This window comes from Calonectris borealis, chromosome 19, assembly GCF_964195595.1.
Source record: "Calonectris borealis chromosome 19, bCalBor7.hap1.2, whole genome shotgun sequence".
Lineage (NCBI taxonomy): Eukaryota > Metazoa > Chordata > Aves > Procellariiformes > Procellariidae > Calonectris > Calonectris borealis.
Window position 1 is genome coordinate 1,623,588 of NC_134330.1, and position 24,140 is coordinate 1,647,727.

Consider the following 24,140-nt stretch of genomic DNA (forward strand, 5'->3'; position numbering starts at 1 on the left):
AAAATTTCATAGATTTATCTTTATAAAATTAAAAGTGTCAGACTTTTCTATCTTTGTATTGTTAACAATAGGTGCTGAACCATTTTTCTATTCTCTTTCTAAGGTTGGGTCGACAGCTGTGCAGGTGACATCAGCGGAACGAACAAGAGTCCTGGGACAAACGGTGTTTTTAAATGATATATACTATGCCTCTGAAATTGAGGAAATATGTCTTGTTGATGAGAACCAGTTTACCTTGACCATTGCCAACCAAGGCACACCACTCACCTTCATGCATCAGGAGTGTGAAGCCATCGTTAGGTCCATCATTCATATACGGACACGGTGGGAGCTGTCACAACCGGACTCCATCCCACAGCATACTAAAATTCGTCCTAAGGATGTCCCTGGAACACTACTGAACATAGCGCTGCTCAACCTGGGAAGCTCAGACCCCAGTTTGCGGTACAGACCTTTTAAATTAATACCAACTTTGGTCAAAAATGTGAATTCTTCCCAAGGTTTTCTTAGTGTTAGCAAATCTCTCTTGAACAAAATAATTTTTCTTTCACCACAACTCAGGAAAATGTACTTTTTAATATAAAGAAAGATTGGGTTTTCTATAGATGAAGAAAGGTATACATACAGTCAGGTTAACTGAAGGCATATAGGAAGCTTAAGTTCTCTTTATAAGGAGAAATACTTATGCTTTGCAATGTATGTTTATTAGGTACATTTGATTTTCATGGTGTTGAACTTCTTGTTTAATAACGTGGGAGCTGTACCTCTTAGAGCAGGCTCTTGGATCTTCTCAGAAAGGACTACCTCAGAATGGGTACTGGCTCAGTGGCAACCTCTGGGGCCCGTGGCGGTCTCTCTCCTAGCAGCTCAGGTGCACCTGGAAATATTTAGAATTTCCTGGAACTGAAGGCCTTTCTGAGAAGTCCAGTACAAAGTCCTTCAAGCATACTCTTTAACCTCATCCGAAATTGTTTAAGGCAAGTGGAGGAGTAATGTCTTTCATTTCTCCAAGGCAAATGTTGTTGTCTCTGAATCTTAACGGGCGCAGGGAAAAAGTTCAGGATTTAAATGTACTCTTTTATATAGCAGTATTGATTTGATTTTTAAAATGTCGGTACTGCTACTGTGATGCCTTGGTGTAATGCGTATATTTTAAAATGTACAAGAAAACTATTACAAGTCACGTTGCTTGTTTGTTACAGGTCTGCTGCCTATAATCTTCTGTGTGCCTTAACCTGTACCTTTAATTTAAAGATTGAGGGCCAGTTACTGGAAACTTCAGGTCTGTGTATTCCTGCCAACAACACGCTATTTATTGTATCTATTAGTAAGACCCTTGCAGCTAACGAACCGCACCTCACCTTAGAGTTCTTGGAAGAGTGTATTTCTGGATTTAGCAAATCTAGTAAGTAACACCAGTATTGCTTAATGTTAACCACGAATTTGAAAAGACGTAAGTTGGTAGCTGTCTATCCTAGTCAATTAAGCTTCCTCACGTTACTAAGATACAAGAAGTTTAAATTGCAAATGCTTCTTAGAGCTGTTCTAGCTGTTTTCAAGATTATCCATTTATATCTTTTTCTTAATAATCAAGTGGTGTGATTCCCTGAAGCAAGGCGGTTTCATAAACTGGAATGGCATCTGTTGGAGCAAAAACATTACTTTTCACGTTTGAATGTGCCCTTTCCTTTCTCAGGAAGTAGATTTAAAAAAAAAAAGGCAACTGCCTTTCAAACTTTGAAATCAATGTTAAAACAAGTTTTACTAGACATCTCGTTTAGAGGATTAAGTTCATTCAGAGAGATCACAATACAAATTGTCTTTCATATCACTGTTGATAGTTTTGTACAGTGAGTACTTTGGATAGATCTCTATCAGGCTGTTATTAATTCACCAGAAGTAGAGAATATTGCAGAACAGAAATCAAAATTTGAGGTCCATGATAGTGAAGGTTTGAACTCTAGAATGTACGTATGCAGAAGAGTTACATGGTTCTTTAGTCATATAAAAATTAATCTTTTCAGATTGATTATATCTCTCCGTTGTAAATCTGGTTCTGTTGCACTACTTTTGTCATGCTTTTTTCCCAGGCATAATATAGCTCTGACTTTACTGTTGGAAGCTGTTGAAAATACATTCTCAAGATGAAAAAGAAATTATCTTAAGTAGTCCCGCCTAATACTGAATGTGCACATCTTTATGTCACATCTCTTCATGAGATATTAAAATGTCAACATCTTCTTGCCAGATTCCTACATATGTTTCTTGCATGTCATTATTAGAGTACATTTCTTTTTGAAGCTTGTCTGTTTGCCCAGTATTATTTGCTCGGCTCTCATAGTAATTATTTTAGATAATAAAACTGAAAGGAAAAGTGCTCACAAATAATTATTTACTTCTAAATAGAGACCAGTGCTGATTCTGTGTTACAAGGTGAATTTTTATTTCAGGTATTGAACTGAAACATCTTTGTCTGGAGTATATGACTCCCTGGCTGTCCAATCTGGTCCGATTCTGTAAACACAATGATGATGCTAAGCGCCAGCGAGTCACTGCTATTCTCGATAAGCTTATAACAATGACAATAAATGAAAAACAGATGTATCCTTCCATTCAAGCTAAGATATGGGGAAGTCTTGGACAGGTACAAATTCCACATAACTTATTGCAATTTGTTTATAAGCAGATTATAGAGTTTTTAACCACTTAAATGTTAATGCAGCAAAATAAAATGGACCTTGACAGGACCTAAGTATATTAGCTGTATGGAGAGTAGTGTGCAAGTTCTTCTGAAGTTTCCATTCTATAAAATACTTCATAAAATCAGTAGTGAACTCTGGCTTCTAGGAATGTGTTCCTGGCCCCCACTGAGAATTGAAAATTAAAAGTCTTTGGTATTAGTAATTATTTCAATTAGTAGTAATTATTTCATCGAAACCCCTGAATGTACAGGTACTGAATTGAAAGAACAAAGTATTAGCATTCAGAGGTGTATTAGGCATGTGGTATTGAAAGAACTCTTCTTTTTTTTTTTTTTTCTGTTTGCACTTTTAAAACAGACGCATTTTGGTTACAATTAATAGAATTCGTCCTGTTGATCAGCTTAACACTTAGCCAAATTCTGTCCTCATCCTCCCTGCAAAGTAAAGAAAATGAAAAAAATAAAGCTGACGTCATATATGGCATTCATGAAGGAGATGTCTAGACAAACGAGACCAGCTTTACTTTCCGTGACCAGGCTTGCTCACAAGCTTTGTATCAACTTCCTCATTGTCACGCTATTTTTATTTTTTTAACTGTCATCCAAACTGATGCAGCCCAGCATCACAAAGCTACTCTTGGAGAACGTGGGAGAACTGTCAAACGGATACTTGCTTGGTCCAATTGGCCAAAAAAACCAACCAAACAAAAAAATCAATGTATTTTGAAAGCTCAAATCAAATTGAGAGCAATATGACTGTTATGTCCAGTATGAAAGTCTGTTAACAGGTAAATATGGAGAACACAAAATTAAAAGATTAAATATTCCACAGCAGTTGGTGGAAATTTTATCATTGACTTAGTTGACCCAGAATTTCAACCAATTTTCATAATATAACGAGAGCTGAATTTGAACCAATACTGAAATAGCGTTAATCTTAGCCTGCATGTTACGTTTAGAGTTCTCTGTGCACTTTGAAGATTTTATTCTTACCTGGATATATTAAATGTCTTTTTTTTTTTTTTTTTTGTACATGAGAAGAAACTTCGTCTACTTGTAGCTGTATTCACACGTGGCTAGTGCTCTAAGCAAAATCTTTGATGGACGAGGTCTTGCTTATTTTCTTGGAAGTGTGGTTTTTTTCCCCCACTTGAAATCCGGTTTCTTCTTACTAGTTACACTTTAAAATGGAAAATAAAATAAAAATAATACAAACTAAATTATAGTTTCTCCACAGTTCTGAAGTAAAATCTGGTGGAATTAACCTTTATACTTCTAATATTTACATTAGATTTTTTTCTGAAATGGTAGCAAATCACTAAAACTGATGCTTCATTTTATGGTAGTTACGCATCTTCAACTGAAACAATGAATGATTGCTTATTTAAAACATGGTTTACTGTGGAAAAATAAAGTTAATTTGACTGATAAAAAAGATTTTTTTTCTGTAACAGATAACAGATCTCCTTGATGTAGTGCTGGACAGTTTCATCAAAACCAGTGCCACAGGGGGCTTAGGATCCATAAAAGCTGAGGTTATGGCAGACACAGCTGTAGCACTTGCTTCTGGAAATGTAAAATTGGTTTCAAGCAAAGTAAGTTCCCTCTTTGCCCCAATTTCCTTTTATGTAATAATTTCAATTTACATAATACTGTGACACTGAGATGCTTTCTTATAATTCAGTACAGGCAATAATGCAAAAAATATGATAAAATAGGATCCAAGCAATAGAATAATTCGAATGTTAAATTGTAATGGTTTTTACTGAAATTTTGAGCTGTGCTCTTTGTTTGAGTAAAACAAAATGGTTGCTCTCTTTTCAGGTGATCGGAAGGATGTGTAAAATAATTGACAAGACTTGTCTGTCTCCAACTCCTACGCTGGAACAGCACCTGATGTGGGATGATATTGCTATTCTAGCACGTTACATGCTGATGCTCTCCTTCAACAATTCTCTGGATGTGGCAGCACATCTCCCCTACCTCTTTCATGTAGTTACTTTACTGGTGGCCACTGGTCCCCTTTCTCTCAGAGCTTCCACTCATGGTCTCGTCATCAACATCATTCATTCTCTTTGCACTTGTTCACAGCTTCACTTCAGTGGTAAGTTTTTTTCAGATTTTCAATTAAGCTGATTGCTCCTTAGTTTGTTTAAGAAATATTTGAGTTGTCTTTCTCTCTTTAAACTATTCTGAGAGTTTGAAAATACCATGTTGTAATTCAGCTTGCATACAAATCAAAATGAGGATATGATCTACAACAAATGAGTATGGAATTAAAAAATGACTATCTGGTTTAGAGCAGGTGCATAATGTAAATTGTTTGTGTAACTGGTTTTAGAAAAAGAGAAGAAAGTACCAGGATGTTCCTGTAATGCAGAGAAAGGAGAAAATACGTCTGTGCTAAAACTGGCTGATGTGCATCTTTTGAATGGTTGCATAATGTGGTAACAAAAATATCAATTACATAAGGGAATTGTGAAACTGTACTGTTAGAACAGGTATTTTGCATACTGCTATGTTTCAGCAGTCCTAAAATAATTGACATTAGCAAATATGTAGCTGTCATTTCTTATCGCAGAAGTACAGTATAAAACCAGGCTAGATTTTGTGCAGAAAAAAATTTAAAGTTTATGTAATCTTGTCTTTTTTAAGTATCTGAAAGCTCATTTTATATCTACACCGACAGAGTGAATGTGTGAATACACACACATATATATGTATAAAGAGAAGCTTTGCTTTGACGCACAGAGAGAAGGGCAAGCCTTCCCGTTTAAACAATGAATTTGAAGCAGCACATCAAAATGAAATGAAAGTTCAGAATTGTAAAAATATTCAGTGCTAGTACAGGGCCATCATTTTCTTCTGATTTAAGTGGCTTTCTTCATTTTAGTGCCAGAGCCAAAAGCAGAATTTGATTGCAGTTTGAACTTACAGTACTGTTGGTATTTCAAAGCAGGAACTCTCCAGGTTTCCATTTTCTGAACCAATACAAGGAGAAGTCTCACAGAACCACATCTTTAAACAAGTTTCTTTCTGCCTGTTTTTAGAACACATCTTCCTGGTGACTGGTTTCAACAGGCTATGCAACAGACCACAGTTCTTGTGGCACACTCTGGGAGAAGTAGCAAAGAAAACAGTATTGGAATGTGCAAAGTGACATATAGGATGATTATCTACTTTTGTATTCGTGGGAGGGTGAGCCTAAGGGTGTTGAAAATATGGATTGGATTTCAGTGGTTTAAATTTAATATGTAAAAATTTTTCAACAGAGGAGACCAAGCAAGTGTTAAGGCTGAGCTTGACTGAGTTCTCTCTGCCCAAATTTTATTTGCTGTTTGGAATCAGCAAAGTGAAATCAGCCGCAGTCATAGCGTTCCGATCCAGCTATCGAGACAGGTCGTTCTCACCTGGTTCCTATGAAAGGGAGACTTTTGCACTGACTTCGTTGGAAACTGTTACTGAAGCTTTGTTGGAGATCATGGAGGTATGTGGTTCAAAACAAAACAAATTATCCTCAAGGGAAAATGGCACTGCTTACACCTTCTACAGGCAAGCAGTGTAGTGTGATGTACCTCCCATGATGTGGTAATAAATAGTTAAGTAGCCGACTTCTGAGAACTGAAATAATGTTCTGAATTTTCAAAAGACTTTTTCTTAATGTATTCAAACAATATAATTCTTTTTAGGCTTGTATGAGGGATATTCCAACGTGCAAGTGGCTGGACCAGTGGACTGAACTAGCTCAAAAGTATGTCGTAGATCTCAAAACATAACCCTTGCCCGCCTGTGTAGTATATTTAGAATTCTCAACTTCTCGTTATACAGCCTATTTGTTTTGTATTTGTTTAATATAGTGTACTCTGTTTCTTCACAGGTTTGCATTCCAATATAACCCGTCCCTGCAGCCGAGAGCACTTGTTGTCTTTGGCTGTATAAGTAAACGTGTGTCTCATGGACAAATAAAACAAATAATCCGAATTCTTAGCAAGGTAATAGACCCATATACCTTAAATTGATTTGGTAGCAATAAGTTTCATCAGTGCTGCGACTTCTAGAGTAACAATAGTTTTCAATATTGAGTTTAAAATTTGAGACACTGAGATTGATCCAGAAGTCAGTATTTAAATAAATGCGAAATTTTCTGTTAAGGCATTTAGCTGCATGCACATGATTCACAACTTCCTTTTTTTAAAGGAAGTTAATAATCTAATGTGTTATAAGTATATACAATAAAGAGCAGGGCATTCGTATAAGCAAACTTAGAAACAGACTGCCTAGCTTGGTAATGACGTTCCGTATTTCCCAAAGAAGGTTGTGTTCCATAGCAAGAAAACAGTGTACTAAATATGTTTCCTTTAAGCATTTTATTAGAGTTTTCTGGACAGAAGCTTTAACTGAACAGCATCTGGATTGTAAAAGAGCTATTCTCTAATTCTTGCACCCTATTCTGCACCCTTACTTTTTTAATACATGTTCTGCAATTGCTTTCAGCAATACATATATCACTTCTGTGTAAATCTCCATTTGTGAAAGTCCTTGAGAATTAGTTTAAAATGAGCTCAAGCTTTGTAAACTAATTGAGAGCAACAGTTATTGTTTAGAGCTTTGACCTTCTTTTTACAAAGCAAAATCTAATTATGCTTGTTTTTTAATTACTCTTTTTTTCCGACAAAAAGGGACTTGAGAGCTGTTTAAAAGGCCCTGATAATTACAATAGCCAAGTTCTAATAGAAGCTACAGTTATAGCACTCACCAAGCTGCAGCCTCTTCTTAATAAGGTAAATGACTGGATTTTTAGAGTAAACAGAGAACATACTTTATAAATGAGAATTATATTTATGGGTATAATCCCAAAAATATAAGTAAGTGTTGTGGTATCTGAAGTTCACACTTCCCTGCTATGACTCATGCTCGAAAGTATTACATATGGGAGCTATGTCACAGATGTTTGTATGTGGGACCTGTGCAAAGGCTTTAAAAATGCTTTAGAATGTACTGTTCTGCTTCATCAAACTGGGCCATAGCAATATAGGCAAAGACCGTACCACAGGCTGTCTTAATTCTTTCCAAAACATTTTCAGTCTTGGCTTTCAAATGTTTGATTGCTAATTTATGCTTTTCAGATCATGGCTTGTAATAAATGTTAGTCTTACTTGATTTGGCATTAAGTTAGCCATCTGTATGTTACTTTCTTGTTCATTATTTGATCAGCATACCAACGAGTATGCCGTTAATGAAGAGCCTCATGTATTTACTTTTAGTAAATAAAACTTGTTCCTATAAAAGTCTGCCACTTAAGAGACCTGGAATCTGTTGAATGCCAATTCTTCCTGCGTGCTTTTTTGATTTGGAGAAGAAATTGCCTGGTCAGTTATATGTGCAGAATTGCAATCCATTTTCAACGTGTGCTCTCAAATTGATAACAAAAGACACATTTCTGTTCAGTCTGGTGTAGGGCAGTATGCGCCTGACATTTTTGTGACCAAGGGAAGGAATACAAGAGAGGAGGAATGGTTTCGGGGGAGGTGAAAGGCTTGAAATTCATTTGCTTTCTACCATTCACTTGTTAAGTGCATTAAGACTCCAGGTTCATGTGTACATCTGTATTGATGGAATGGATGTGGTTGAGGACAGAACCTGCTACAGGAAGGATAGTAATGCATATACAAAACCACGTGTCAGTCTTATTTGTCTTTGACTTACAGGAACTGACTTGAAAGTGAAATCGTGGCTTTTTCTTTTTTCTTCTAGGACTCTCCTATGCACAAGGCCCTCTTTTGGGTAGCTATGGCAGTGCTGCAGCTAGATGAAGTAAACTTGTACTCAGCAGGGACAGCACTACTTGAACAGAATCTGCATACCTTGGATAGCCTTCGAGTATTCAATGATAAGGTAAGCTGTTAGCAATCAGCTGTGATTAACCCTTAGTTTTTGTAAGCAGTTAGATCTGTTCAAAAAGAAAAAAAATTTCCTTGTCCTCATGGACAGTAGTTAAGCAACTAAAACTGAAATTTGCGTTAGAAATTGTTTCACTTGCGTAATATCAACAGTAAAACTAAGATGTAGAGATGAAGCTCTCATTATTCTGTTCTAAACTGGAACAGAAATGTATAGATGTGTTCTAATAAAGAGTGTGTTTGCTATTGTGGTGTAAACTCTTAAAATTACTGTTTTGTCACTTCTTAAAAAAAAATCAACAACTTGAGATCTGATGAGTAACTTTCGATGAGGTGCTCCTGTATTTTATTTTTGCTGGGTCAGAGCCCAGAAGAGGTGTTTATGGAGATCAGGAGGCCACTCGAATGGCACTGCAAGCAGATGGATCATTTCGTTGGGCTAAATTTCAACTCCAACTTTAACTTCGCACTAGTGGGACACCTCCTGAAAGGTAAGAATACATATTGCCGTTCAGTTTAGATGAACACTCTTAATTCAGAAATGAAAACAAGTCCAAGGATAAAGGGGAAAAAATGGGTGGTGGATTTTAAGTAACTTGGATCACAGAATAGATACAGAATTAAATGTTCTTTGACTAAAGAAGTTTGCCACGTTTCCCATACACGTGATTTTTACTACTTCCCTCAAGAATGCTGTCTTTCTCTGTGTGTTTGCCTGTGTTCGGGCTCACCATTCCTTTTAGAAGATTGATTTGTGAGATAATAGTTATAATATATGCACAGACATTTGAAATTATGTGATTTTTGGGAGGAGGGACAGAAAAAATTAGTCTTGAATGTGTAATTTCTGTTAGCATTGTAATTCCTTACCCTTTACATGAAGTTCCCTGAGAACATGCTGAAAAATATTTCTAAATATTTTCAAAATAATAATGCTTCATAAATATGCATTAAAATTAAATACAATATTTGGTTTCTTAACCTCATTTCTTAGGGTACAGGCATCCTTCTCCTACCACTGTAGCAAGAACAGTAAGGATTTTACATACACTACTAGCTCTGGTTAACAAACATAGGAACTGTGACAAGTTTGAGGTGAACACGCAGAGTGTGGCTTACCTGGCAGGTAAAATTAAACAAACAAACATTCTTTTAAATTTGTGCTAACTGAAAAGGAATGGATTATTGTGGGAATTCTTAAGGCTTTAGATTGATAAAATCGTACCAACATAGAGGAAACTTGTAACTGGAGATGGAGGGGAGTCTGGGCTAGGCTGGAGTATATCAGTTAAAGCTTTTTGTAGACTGAAGGCTTCCCAGCACAGGACCTACTGTGCAACTTCGAAAATACTTGAGGGAGGCCGAAGGCTTCTTGATTTAAGCGTGTGCCTTAGAACATTCAATGTCTAGCGGTCTAGAAATAGAAATTGTGACCATGTGAGGGCAAATGTTTAAATCATGTGATTGTAACTGGGTGGGGAATATAATTCTTTTTAAATGACCTACTTTTAATCTGTACATTTCAGTAAGGTAAAATTACATCTCAATGATCTTCTTTATACTAAGTAAAAAAATTAAATTGATGGAATATTGCTTACATTCTTCAATGTATTCCTACTGTGGAAAACTTATGTTAGCTTTCTTTGAATTTTTAGCTTTGCTGACAGTATCTGAGGAAGTTCGAAGTCGCTGCAGCCTAAAACATAGGAAGTCTCTCTTGTTGACAGACGTTTCAATGGAAAACGTTCCTATGGATACATATCCCATACATCACAGTGACACTAGCTATAGGTTGGTTGTCTAACTTTTAGATGAGTTACCCAAATTTTGATGTCTGTTTACTTTAGTAAGTTATCTAAAGGTAACCTGTGGTATATTGAAAACGGAAACCCACATTCATAAAGCTAAGTTAATGTTCTGTTATTGGTTGCAGACCAATATGCTACTTATACTGTGATACTGGGATCAAGAGTCATAGAGAAATTTGGGTATTGAATATAATTTTGAGATCCATAAAGCTATTTCAGAGCTTAACTGCTTTGGAAGTTCTTAAACTCTTTGCTAACACCTTTCTACAAGACCTAATTTCACCTCATTTTTCATTTATATTTTAGAAGAAAGTTTAGTTTGTCCTTTCAAGAGCTTCAAGGCATGTACTAAGTAATCACTTGGTCCCTGTCATTGGAAAATCTTGACGCCTTATAGCCTGTCTATAAGCAGCCACAGAGATAAGCTAAGAAATCAACCTAGAAGTGACATGGAGAGTCAGTTCTCTCAATAGGGAGCACTTTACTCAGTATCTCTCGTGTTAGCATCCAGTGCGGAGTAGCTGATTATTAAATATTTTTCATCTTGCCTCATAGGCTGATTCGCTTGTGTTCTTTTCATTGCTTTATTTTTTATCTCTTAATCATTACATTCATATCAGATTGTTAGTTATCACTAGCCCAGACATTTTCGCAAGTAAAGTAATTATTATTTCTTAATATGTATTTTTGGGAGATTATAACCTGTTAGGAAAGATGGGTTTAATAGAGGATAGTTTGGCTAGTTGAAAAATTTATGCCTAAATGTGCACAGTTTTAAAGATTTTCTTAATTTAATTTCTCTGCACTTTCAGGACACTAAAGGAAAATCAACCATGGTCATCACCAAAGGGGTCAGACAGACATCTGGCTGCCAGTTACCCGACAGTGGGACAGATAAGCCCTCGAACACGAAAATCCATGAGTTTGGATATGGGGCAGCCTTCACAAGCGAACACTAAAAAGCTTCTAGGTTATTAAGATAACTAATTTACTGATTTATCTACAGAATACCTCAGGAAGTGTTACTGGAGAAAAATTATACCTGTATTTATTCTGACTTTTAAATGCTTATTCCTGATTCAGAGGAATACATGCCGTTTCTACAAAATACAAATTAGAGAACACCGTACAATTAAAGAGGACTAACTCAGTTCTTTTAATCATGAAGGGGGGGAAGCAAGAGTGACACTCAAAAGGTGCATGTTGAAGTAGAGAAAAAAGGAAAAAAAAAAAAGGAAGAAAAAAAGATATTCCAGATACTTGGAGAGTCCTAGTGCCTATTTTCTGCCACCAGCCCTCTTTCAACAAAACCAAGAAGCTGAGTACCTTAGCTTAGCTACTATATTGAATACTCTATCTTATGCTAGAAGAGATGGTCCCAAAACATTTTAGATGTTTTGGAAGCAATCTGATTTTTATTCATGGCTTCTCCGTGCATCGTGTTTACAAGCAAAATCTTAGTATCAGAGAAACAAGATGAATTGCTTTGCATAACTCGTGGTTACCCTTTTACATTATGTGGTATATATGGAAAGAGAGGGGCATTTCTTTCATTACAGTCCTATTACTGCTTCCTTTTCAGTAATCACATTTTGGCATGTTTATATTCAATGTGATGTGTTGACCAGGAAACCATAGCATGCCCACAGCTTACATATTTGAATAAATTGCATGCTTTCCTCATATGTATTGTGAAGCATTTTGGAAACTGTGATGGAGAGCGGCATGGTGTGATCGTATTTTCTCTACCATCCCTGAAAATGGTGAAAATGTCCCCAGATTCCTACCAATACATTGTAGATAGGAGAGAAGGTTGGCCAGAAAATCACAAATAGTTAGAATATGGATTTAGGTTTAATGTTTTTAATTGCCTGATAAATTGTTTTTAGGTACAAGGAAAAGTTTTGACCATTTGATATCGGACACAAAGGCTCCTAAAAGGCAAGACATGGAATCTGGAATCACAACGCCTCCCAAAATGAGGAGAGTAGCCGAAAATGATTATGAAATGGGTGAGAAACAGGACTAACGTTTTAAGAATAATACTAATTATAAATGCTTTGTATATATATACAAAGGATTATTTCTAAATTCAATGTTTATTTGCCGAGGTTACTACAAGGTAAGGGAGAAACATCTTTCTTAACAGTGGCTTCTGGAAAGTACAGTCTTCCACATCACTGGCAACTGAGGTTTGAATTAGAGTTGCTCAGTTTGCAGATACAGAATAAGGGGCAGCTATAAGTACTGCATACAGGAGTGAAATGAAATAAATAAAATTTGGCTTCTTGTAAGTTAGAAAGTCCTAGCTGCAAATTTCTGCAGGAGATGGAACGTGATATAATGCCTAGAATGCCTCTCTTCATCTTCTCCCACATCTGCTTCCTGTGCCCCCATCCCCAATTGCAATGCAAGACCAGGGTTCTTCTGTTGTATCTGATGTCAGTCTGCTGCCTGACCCCGAATATGGTACTTACCACCCCTGGGCCTGTGTTTCACTGAATAGGAAATTGGGGTTATTGTTTACCATTTGATAATACATCCCATTCAATGGTCTAGCGCTGCTAGTATTACAGCATAGTTGTTGCTTTTATACTTTATGAAAAGACTGGTAAACTCTGAAGTTTGCGTATGACTGAACTTGTTGTGCAAGAGCTAATTCTATTTTGGTTTGGGTTTATTTTGCTTTGGATGAGTTGCTGTTTTTTATCCGGCAGAAACCCAGAGAATATCACCGCAGCAACACCCACATCTTCGAAAAGTTTCTGTTTCTGAGTCAAATGTCCTCCTAGATGAAGAAGTTCTGACTGACCCAAAAATTCAAGCACTGCTGCTTACAGTTCTTGTAAGCCTTCTTTCTGTGTATTGTCTGTTATTTTCTGGTATTCTTTTATCTTCCAAAGTAGAGTACATGTTCCTTGCAGTGTTTTAAATTCATATGAATCAGAATCACTGTGATGTGCAAGTCTGTTCTTCTGTTGCTGTTCTTCAGACTTTCTAGGAACCACTTTTAGAAATGTATTTAAATGCTCTTTAAGAACAAATATTAGATTTTCATTATTCTGTATTGTTTTGTAGAACATGTCCAACAATTGTCCCTTTTTCCTGGCAGATCTTTATCATAAACTAATTTTATATAATAAAAGGATATTTATATTATACTTAAAAAGTTAAGAAGTGAAAATTGTTGGAATCCCAGCATAATTCAGTTTAAAAATTATTAACTAGTAATATAGGTACAGTATGATAGTGCTTTCTTCAGATGTACCAATAGTTACCATTCCTGATATAATTCAGAAAGACTCAGTTGCCCACTTTTGTCAAGAACTGACTAGCTAAATTTTTTGCCAAAACAGAAGCTAGTACCAACTGGTTTTATTGTTTCCCACATACACATAAAATAACTTGATTCCATGTCCAAAGAGGATATAAACTAATCTTTTGAAATGCTGCTTTCTGCTTTTAAGAAATCTTAAAACCTTAAACTACAACAACAACAACAGCCTATAACTACTCAAATTAAATTAGAAGCATGCTAATTTAATCCTTTCCATTATGGCAGGCAACATTAGTGAAGTACACTACTGATGAGTTTGACCAGCGGATTCTGTATGAGTATTTAGCAGAAGCCAGTGTTGTCTTCCCAAAGGTCTTTCCCGTTGTGTAAGTATCTAAAACTCTGTTTATGATGACTCTGTACTCGGCCCTTCCTTTAAAAGGTCTCTGGACCAGGACAAGCATGTCTGAGAGACTCATTTGTAGGTTACTAGCTGCAATCTGTCCATGGCTTGTTGAGACAAACGTCCATGGCAATTCGAGGATCATGCTTTTTCCCTATGTTAAATGAATATAGCGTTCTTACTAGAATAGGCATCCTCAGATACCACTGCTACAGATGGTCCTCAGAAGCACTCCTCAGCGTCAGAATTCCAGGCAGGTTGGCAGAGCGTGGGAGAACTCTGTGCCGCTGTTGCTAGGGAGCCTGTCTGTACAGCCATCAGCTTCTGCCAAAGCTGTCAGCGTCACTGCTGCCGTTACTCTAGTCTAGTGACTTAGCGTGGCTTTGTCGCTTATTTGATACTGTGGAGAACCAAATTACATTTTAGTATGTTCATGTAGCTTTCTATACAAGTCAAGATATACTGTCTCTTAAGTATTATTTTCACCCCAGTCAGACTCAGGTTTTTTCATTAGTACCCCAAGTGCATATCAAAACTGATTTAAAGCATAGTTCAAGATACTCTTTGGATGTATTTCTTTAGATATCAGTTAAAAGTAGTATTCGCTGGCGTCAATATATGTAAGGGAAACCCTACTATCAGAAACTAACCTAAGTAGACTTTTAAAACTGACCTGTGCATGATTCAGAATTAATGCTACTTTTTTCTGGTTTTATAAAGTAATGGTCAAACTACAGACAAGTTCTGTGAGCTATTGAAACCACAATTGTAAGTAACTGGCATTTGTATTAAAAAAAAACCACACATGAGTTCTGCAAGGGAGCTCAAATGAGACAGTACCCCCATGAGTTTAAAAAACTGCTTTGAAATTCCAGCTCTGACATGTACACAAATCCAGTGAATAATTTTTTGGTTGAAAATAATTAAAATATTTGCAATTTAAAGTGCTAGGTAGATGCTTTAATGGGTTATATTGTTAGTACAGTTTTTTGAAAGTGTTACACATCGTAAGAGTCCTCACTGGACATACATAGGAATTGTTTTGTACTTCTAAAATGGCTGAGATTTTGAAAATCCCACCTTAACTACTGTTTGCTAAAGTCAGCTGGGAACTGCAGATTCATTTTATTTAATGAACCAAAAATAAGCCACTGCTCTTTTCTTCAGGCATAATTTATTGGATTCCAAGATCAATACCCTTTTATCGCTGTGCCAGGATCCAAATTTGTTGAATCCAATTCATGGGATTGTTCAGAGTGTTGTCTACCATGAAGAGTCTCCACCCCAATACCAAACTTCTTATCTACAGAGTAAATATTTTGCCATTTTTTAAAAACTGCTGTATTTTAAGTTAGATTTGCTACTGAAAATGTTTCAGAATTATTGCAACCCTAATAGAATAGTCAGTCAGTCTTCTATGGCATCTCTCCCAACTTCATACATCCTAGTAAAAATAAGAGTTCGCATATTAAAAAAAAAAATGTACTGACACGAATATTAAAACTGCTCGCTGCAGTTGTGCACCAAATATTAAAAGTATTACACCATCTACGTGAGTAAAAAGAAGTTGAAACTCAGTATTCTGTTTCCAGTAACCAATTCAAAGAAATACAAAACACGAATGGTGGTGATAAATGATGAGTTTTAAGTTAACCTTGTAAGTTAGGGGTTGATTTAATTATTGGTAAATTCCATAGAGTAACGTTTGTTTTTCAGTGCCCAAGCTCACTTTCATGTCACACTTGAACACTGAAAACCTAAATATTTTTTTTATTGATCTTAATCAAAAACTTTCCAGGGAAGAGCCATAAGAAACAGATGACAGTTGAGAAAAACTTAGATGTTGACATAATTTTTAAAATGAGATGTGTATTCACATGCTAAATTTACCTTTTAAAATACTATCAAGAATTTCTTGCATGACAGTTCTGAGATTTTGAGGTTTTTACAACTTATGTATTTCATATACAAATTAAAATGCCATGATTTTATCTTATACATGGTTTGGACAACATTTAGCATTGCATCTCCAAATCAAAATACTTCATTCCCATGCCCAAGTAAACCCAAGTGATGTACTATGTGGACTTTCTAGTTGTTTTCTGTCAATTGAGAACTGTGTTTTTGTGATAACGTTCAATTTGTTGTTGTAGGTTTTGGATTTAATGGGTTATGGAGGTTTGCTGGCCCATTTTCTAAGGTAAGAACGCTACACTATATGTAAGTTCATGAGTGTTTTGCCTTCATTTTCTGTATAAAGCGCATTGGTGCTCCAGGAAAGATGCAGATAAATGACAAGTCACAGAATTTATATGAGCAAGTTGGTAATACAAGGCTCACTTCTATACCTAAAACAGTTTTTGAGCCTGTGTCAGGTATTTTGATAGACTCTGTAAGGCAAATTAACCAAAGTTGTGTAAAAGCAGTCAGGTATGTAAATGCATCTTTTTACTGCTCTCAGGTTCACGGAGGGGCCTTGGACGTCCAGTCATTCAGAAAGTCTTTAGTTTATTGTGTGTATCTTAAAGTGTAAGGGATTGATTTGATAAGAATGATAATTCCATAAGGATAAATTTTGTGTTACAACAGAACAAATAAATCGAGCACTGACCATCTGTACTGCCATTTGTTCCCTCTAGTCATCGTAACAAGAACTGGATGAGCAGAGCAGGCAGCGCCCTGGACGTTAGGCTTTGGGGCACAGGCAATGCTTTTAATAACACGTTAGGTTCAGGTAGCTGTGGCAATTCACCTCGTGAATGAAACGGCCCCTCTTTTCTGACTTCGTGCTTCCACGCACTACTGAAATTACAAGTGGTCTTTAATGTGTGCATTTAGATTAATCCGGAAAAGACCACAAACCAGTTTTTACTCACATCAAATCCTTTGTAAAATTTTTGGGCAAAACCAGTGTGATATTAGAGTGAGTTCTGGGGCAAAGCTCATATTGACAGAAAAGCAGAAAGAAAAGAACCAATCTTTTTTTTTTTTTCCCCTGCATCACCCACAGCAAACACAAATCCCAGACTATGCTGAGCTCATAGTGAAGTTTCTTGATGCCTTGATTGACACGTATTTGCCTGGAATTGATGAGGAAACCAGTGAAGAATCTCTCCTGACACCCACATCTCCATATCCTCCCGCAGTGCAGAGCCAGCTTAGCATTACTGCTAACCTTAACCTTTCCAATTCCATGACCTCGCTCGCAACTTCCCAGCACTCCCCAGGTCAGTAACTGTTCTGGTACTACATAGGTAAGGGAAATGTATTGAATTTACTGGTTTTGTAGCCAAACACTCAGTCTCGTTGTCTCTTTGGATGTGTTTATGCATCCAAAGTCATTGCGTTCTTGAGTCAAATGAATATTAAACTGTTTACTAAGCTATTACACGGGTATTTCAGATATTGGCTTTTGTCCAGCACAAAAGCTGTTTTCCAAGTCATTATACATGAAGGAAATAGCATTAAGCGCATCAGAACAAGTAACAGCTGCATCTTAATATGGAATCTATGCAACAGTGCAGCCTTGAAAAGTAATAAATATAAATATATAATCATGATATTTTGCAAGGAGAATAATACCTGTCTGGGCACTACAAGGTAGCGCATATTAGGAAAAATAATCCAGAACTGTGCCATGGAAGAGTGTGTCTGGGCTGACTCAATTTCAGTGACTATATGATTTAAGGCCAATGCTCATATAGGCAGCATCATACGGAGGCCATACTCTCCCTTGGAGAAAAAAAGTATTCACGTAGATACGTATGGAATACGTATGGAATAGTCAGTTCAGACTATTGTATTGCCAGAAATGTGCTGATGATAAAATGAACACCAGTCATTAAAGGCATTAAAGGGATAAAACCACTAAATTCCTTCTGGCTTGGGGAGAGGGGAATTATAGGGAGATGCAGAGGTTAAATTTAACAGCATAGGTTTTCAGGGCAAAAAAATGAAAAAAGAGAGTAAAAATTATTCAATATAGCAGATGAAGCATAAGCTAGAGAAAATTAAATATAGGAAGAAAATGGAATTTCTGTCAAAGAAATCTGCATGAAGACTCTTCCTGAAGTGATTTTGGATTGGTGTCTCGTGTATTGAGGAAATTCTTTACTCTTCTTTGTCATAAAAATTATACCGTGTGGTATTTCTTAAATGATGATTTGACTGTTGCAGTTATGAACACTGAAGTCAATCAACCTTTTATTTCTGCTTTGTTTTTTTTTATTCTGCAACCTTGGTGGAAGGCTAGAAACTACTTGTATTTAGGTATAATATTTACAGAGGTGTTTTGGTTCTTTTCACTCTCTTGTTGTTTACTGTTTCTGCTAGCCCTGAAATAAGCTCTACTTAGTTGTACTTAGCTCTGTTCAAGAAATCTGGTCTTCCAGATTATCAGTTTGCTCACAGATGCTATGCGTGTTTTTTGTTGAATATGATGAGCATTACAGAGGTGAGGCATGTGCAGAGGTGCAGCAGAGGTAAGACTGTGTTTGAATAATTTGGGAATAGTGATTTTTTATTTCTTGCGGTGAAAAGTGATTACAACTTGCTTTCTTCCAGTATGAGAAGCCAACTTAAATTGTTTAAATCTGGGGAGATCACCTTCTTGACATACTGGTGCTGTGTTCTAAAATTATTATTTTAAGATGCCTGTCAGTCTAAATAGACTCAAAACAGGATTTGCTTCCCAGTTTCCTGCCAATTCAGGATGATTTATTACATTAAATAATGTTATCCCAAGCGAGGAGAGAAAGTGTGAAGCATATTTTCCACAGTTGTTGCTTCTTTCTCTGCTTTTTATTAACAGCACTTCTTAGCCTAAAGGAGACAGTTGTTGCCATTGTTTCCTCGTTTTGTATTCCTGCCCGAGAACAAGTGAAAGAGCATTGGCCTGAAAGGGGCTCACTGGTGCCATCCGGGAATCCCATTTGATTTGAGTAATATGAATGAGGAAAAGTTGCGTTTGAAGACGTTTTAGAGACTGCTGTTTTACTTAACATTTTACCGTGTCCATTATATGTTATGAATACATAATGCAGCCACTGTATTATATTATCATGCAATTCATCCTGTATATAGAAAGATTTCTGTATAAAAAACTCCTAATAGAGTGCAGGTACAGATAACAACCAAGATTATGGAAAAGGAAAGCGGCTCAATAGAAGCTTTCTTATTTAACATACGGCTTAGAATCACCTGTGATACTAGAACAGGGAGAAGGATAAAATTAAAGGGAAAAAAAATAGACCTTGCTGTCAGTGTGAAAATAATTACATTGTGGGCAGCGTCTTTCCATTTAGAATGTAGAATTGGTAGCAGCTGCAACAGTTCTGTTTGCAAGGATGAAGTGATGATGCAGGAATAGGCCCTCTACTAGCGAAAAAAGCATTTTGCTATGTAAATGTCTTCCTTCCTTACGCCTCACTTTCTATTCCTTCTTCCTTTGTTAGCTAAGAGGAAGGAATTAATCCAGCTCTTCAAAAATTTCTTTCATCTGCAAACAGATGGCTTTTATCAAACGCTGGTTAAGAGCCCATCTCCACAAATGGAATTAGGAGCTAGTGAACTTGTTACATGATTCAGGATACTAGTGAGTCTGTAATAATGCATTTATGACACACGGTTTGCTTGGAAATTAAATTTTAAAAGACGGATATGAAGGCCAGGAGATTACTAATGGTTCCATTTTTGTGTAACCAGCGTGGAGGCATCTTGATAAAGAATCAGCCTTCATAGTGTTTCCAGCTTCATTCTAGCAATTTGAATACAAAGGCTTGGGGTTTGATCAGGGGATCTCCAGCTTTCTCAAACTGTGGACCAGGTCACAACATGGAGCTTTTCATTTTGTTCCTTCATCCCACGTTTATTACGTTGCTCCACTTCAATCAACATACAATTTCACTAGTTTAAACTGGTATGTTAACCAGTGCAAATTTGCATAAAACACGCTTTGCTTTTTAAGCTGTTTAATTGTATTAAAAATTTAATTGGTCTTCTGGCACTGTATACAGCTCCATAGCTGCATACATGAATTTTACAGTCTCATTAACTGTGCCTAAAGGTGTGTGATGGCGTTGTCATTGCTGCACATTTACACTGTAGAGACAAGAGTGAGGGAGTGAGCAGCGAAAGACCTAATATCTGCCAAGATAAAAATCATTGGTGAAAGAATTATAGAATATGAAGGTGGACCACAGGATTTCTTGAAACAGCAGGGCAACTATGGGACTAATAAGGGATGCCGATCTATCATCCACTTACTCTGATTTGAGAACTACTGAACAAGAAAATCAAGTATTTAGCAGTGCTGAGTTACTTCATCACACTGAGTTAAAGAAACAGTTTCAGCCAAGTGAGTTTCTTATTATGGTTACAAATATATTAAGTTGCAGATACGTGAAAAATTCTTTTCTTGCATCTGGAAACAACTAGGCGAGATCATTGTTTATAAATGTTTTGTCTGTCATCATCTCCTCTCCTTTCCCTTCCCTTCCCCTTGTCATGGACGTTATTCACTTACGTTTTTTCTTTCATTCTGTGTCTGTGAAGCTTCTCTGCCTTGCTCTAAATCTGCAGTTTTCATGCAGCTTCCTCATCAAGGTACACTCTACTTTCATCATATTTGCACGAAATACTGCTTGGTCTGCTTTAGGGTTGGGCTTGGGGCATGAGAAGTGGTTTACTGATCCTTTTGACACGGGAATGGCTTCAGTGTAAGTGCTAAGCTGTTGCTTTTCTTGTGTGATGCTAATAATATCTGATGGTAGAGCAGGCAAAGTAAGTCAATCACATCCTTAAGAATAAGATAAATTTGGTAACAGAGAAGTGGATGCTTGGTATGTGAAATTACTCTGCTGCAGGTGTTAAGCTAAAATGAAGAACTATTTCATGTGAGCTCTTTAGATTCACAGCAAGTCAGCTTTGACTTCAGTTACACACCACCGGAAAACAGGCACAAGTTCTTTGGACTAAATTGCAGCAGGCAGAAGCTCAATAAAACGGGTACTCCACACCGTTTGATTTCTGCTTCTATATGGAGAAATAAGAAAAAGCTGCAGAAGAGGTTTTTTGCTGACACCCGTGGGTTGCTTCCTATTCTCTTTGTAGTTTGTGGTTTTTGTAAGCTCACACCCACACAAGGAGGGGAAGGATGATGTAGCCTGCAGCCAGCTTCTGGATGGAGTTTTGAAATTGTCCCTATACGTGTGTGAAATGTGGAGTGTATTCTTTTTGCTTACTAATGCCAATGAGAATCAATTTCTTACAGGAATGAGACATAACTGTGGGAGATGTCATTTATAGTAATAGGATTTTGTTCTAACCTTTTTATTCACTGTCAGACATCCTGATTTTTGCTGCTGATAATACTTTTAGCCTCTTGCATAAACACACCCTTCCTGCTATTCATTCCAATGCTGAACATGTACCGTAAGTGTTGAGAGTGTTGCTAAACACACGTCAAACATACTCATTTTGTTGCAGAAATAATGTGATAGCTACACTAAGATATTGCTACAGGAATGATGAACTTATAGTAGCATCAGTATAGAAGTAATAATTGATTGGAAGCATGTCTGCGTTAAACAGAAGGCTCAGCTTTTATATTTTCAAGTTACTGACTGTGTCCAAAGCTGTTAGAGGAACGGCTCATAACCCCAGGCTTTCATGTGCTGTCATCATGTCAGCATGAAGTTTACACTAAAGCAGTTCATTTTTGAGGTTTGTTTGATGTTATTCTTTTAGCAAAACATAATGGAGTTACCTTGTCCTGCAGAGGACACCCAAAGCTTCACAGAAAAGTATATGCACTTGGGTATAAAGCCTGTCCGGTTTCATCCTCATCTTGCACTCTGTGAGCCTCCTCGTGCCTTTGGTGGAGCTGAACTTCGCAGTTCTTGTAAAGATTTCCAGACTCACCTGTTCTGTGCATGTTTCCTGTTAATACCCTGCTTAGAAAGCTGTTTCTTTAGTTGTCTTTGTTAAAAGTTAGTTGTTGATTTTTTTTTTTTTTTTTACTCTCAATTTGCCAGGGTTTAAATCATTATAATTGGTATCTACACTTTGACACTTAACTCTTCAAGTGAATACCTGCGTCAGTTCTATTTCTATGCAAAATAAGCCAGCTAAGCCTTTCGTTCCTCCTGGCAATGAGATGGTGTCCCCCAAACACTGATTTGTACGTTATGTACTTTTACTGATCTTTTATTTGTCAGCCAAGGTTCAGTGTTGAGGGGAATTTTAGGTACTGGAATACACACGAATCTTCTCTGGTAGCAAGAATCAGCCTCTGCCATTGCAGCAGGATTCTGCAGGTTCAGAAGTGAACCTTCCCCGCTCAGCCATTCCCCTGTTTAATAGCAGTCATTGATTTTTGGTTGGAAGAAGCCCACAGATTGACAGTCTGTCAGTTCTTCCTCCTAGAGAACGCAAAAACCAGAAGAGTTGAGTCAAACTCTTTCATTTGCTCAGTCTTCTCAAAACTAGAGCCAGAGGGGCTTTGTGACCTGGAAGACTAGCGTTTTCCGTGGGTACGGATGCTGGTATGAATGCTTTGAGGATGTTGGGGAGCCCTTCTTCTGCCCTGTGAAAGTATGTATGCTATTTCCCATATTAAATAAAATCCCTATTTCTCTTTTAAGAGTTGACTAGGTGAACTTGGTGAACAGTTCCTACCCCTGTCTATTTTCATGTTGTAGGAAAGTAGCATAGATTGAAACAGATCAGCCGGTGCCCATAGGCCAAAGCATTTGTCTTTTATTGTTGGAGACAGATTAAACTAACAGCAAATTCAGTCTGAAACTTTATGGGGGAAAAGAAAAGATTATTTGAACGCGTCATGTTGAAATGCGGTAAGCTATGTGTAGGTGAGTGCGTAGATCTGTGTGAGCAGGCATCGCGCTTCAGCATGTGGCGGTGTTTTATCTGGTCGAAGTCCGGGCTCTCACTGAACGCGGGGTCACACATCTGATCCTGAAAAAATTATTTTTCATACTACAGTACTGCGATGAAATAGCTGTATCAGATTCCTCATTTGTGAGACATCATTGACAGTAAGATTGTGTTGCGTCTGGCTAAAATAGTGTTCTGGGCCTGGCTGGGGTAGAGTTGATCTTCACAGCAGCGGGCGTGGGGCCGCGTTTTGGATTTGTGACCGAGTCGGTGCTGAGCCCTGTTGGCGCAGGGCAGGGCCTGCTCCGATCCTCCCTCAGCCCCGGTGGATAGCCCGGAGGGGGCCCGCCGGGCAGGGCACCCCGGCTCACCGGCCAGAGGCGCCCTGCCGGACAGCGTGATGCCGGGCGGGGAAGGAGGGCGCTGGGGAGGTTAGCCATCTTCCGCGGGGACCTGCCCGGGCCCTGGCTGAGCCGTTGCCTTGGCATCACTTGTTTTGATGTGCTTGCTTTCCCCTTCCACAAATCCCTCACTTCACCACACTTCTCACTTCAATCAGGACACCCGCGTTTTCCTGCTTTCTCTCTTCCTTTCCTCTCCCCGTCCCGCTGGGGTGGAGGGAATGAGCGAGCGGGTGTGGTGCTCACCTGCCCGCTGGGGTTAAGCTGCCACAAGTAGGATTTCATTCTTTTTTAAAAGACGACATGGCCGGGTTCTGCAGCGCTTTCCCGGGCAGGCGGCACTGCTGCTGGTGTGTGTTGCCAAACGCTCTTTTGAATGAACCGCCACTTGTCAGCATGGCAGAAGTCAGCGGTACTTGGACCACGGCGGCCCCTCTTCGTCCGGGGCGGGCGGGTCCCCTGCGCCTCACCCGGCCCCGCCGCCCCTCGCTCCGCCGCCCGGCCCCGGCCCCGGCCCCGGCCCCGGCCCCGGCCGCGGCCCCGCCGCCCCTCGCCCGGGGCCGGGGGAGGCCGGAGCCGCGCTCGGGCCCGGCGCTGCCCGAGGGCGCCCCCTGGCGGGCGGCGGGCGTGCCTTCCCGCCGCGGTTCCGCGCGGGGCCGGCGCCGAGCTGCGCCCCTGCGGAAGAAGCCGGGCTTAAAGCGCTGCGTTACGGGGCGGCCTCGGCGGAGAGGTTGACCCCGGTCCTTGTGTTTCCCCAG

General features: G+C 38.3%; 1 protein-coding gene across 12 annotated transcripts in view; it reads left to right on the forward strand.

Annotated features, from left to right (window-relative positions):
* Nucleotides 1-24,140, forward strand: part of NF1 (neurofibromin 1) — a 106,173-nt gene that overhangs the window by 75,575 nt on the left and 6,458 nt on the right. For 8 of the 12 annotated variants that reach the window (XM_075168298.1, XM_075168297.1, XM_075168299.1 and 5 more), the window contains 20 exons: nucleotides 104-444; nucleotides 1,203-1,405; nucleotides 2,451-2,644; nucleotides 4,156-4,296; nucleotides 4,526-4,805; nucleotides 5,974-6,188; nucleotides 6,391-6,452; nucleotides 6,579-6,693; nucleotides 7,381-7,482; nucleotides 8,456-8,596; nucleotides 8,966-9,092; nucleotides 9,596-9,727; nucleotides 10,257-10,392; nucleotides 11,222-11,379; nucleotides 12,299-12,421; nucleotides 13,127-13,254; nucleotides 13,972-14,072; nucleotides 15,257-15,399; nucleotides 16,243-16,289; nucleotides 17,100-17,316. In XM_075168298.1, the coding sequence (XP_075024399.1) occupies nucleotides 104-444; nucleotides 1,203-1,405; nucleotides 2,451-2,644; nucleotides 4,156-4,296; nucleotides 4,526-4,805; nucleotides 5,974-6,188; nucleotides 6,391-6,452; nucleotides 6,579-6,693; nucleotides 7,381-7,482; nucleotides 8,456-8,596; nucleotides 8,966-9,092; nucleotides 9,596-9,727; nucleotides 10,257-10,392; nucleotides 11,222-11,379; nucleotides 12,299-12,421; nucleotides 13,127-13,254; nucleotides 13,972-14,072; nucleotides 15,257-15,399; nucleotides 16,243-16,289; nucleotides 17,100-17,316 (3,106 nt within the window). Of the gene's footprint in view, nucleotides 1-103; nucleotides 445-1,202; nucleotides 1,406-2,450; nucleotides 2,645-4,155; nucleotides 4,297-4,525; nucleotides 4,806-5,973; nucleotides 6,189-6,390; nucleotides 6,453-6,578; nucleotides 6,694-7,380; nucleotides 7,483-8,455; nucleotides 8,597-8,965; nucleotides 9,093-9,595; nucleotides 9,728-10,256; nucleotides 10,393-11,221; nucleotides 11,380-12,298; nucleotides 12,422-12,520; nucleotides 13,105-13,126; nucleotides 13,255-13,971; nucleotides 14,073-15,256; nucleotides 15,400-16,242; nucleotides 16,290-17,099; nucleotides 17,317-24,140 lie in introns of those variants that run through there. The other 4 variants (XM_075168304.1, XM_075168303.1, XM_075168307.1 and 1 more) reach the window with 4 other exon arrangements.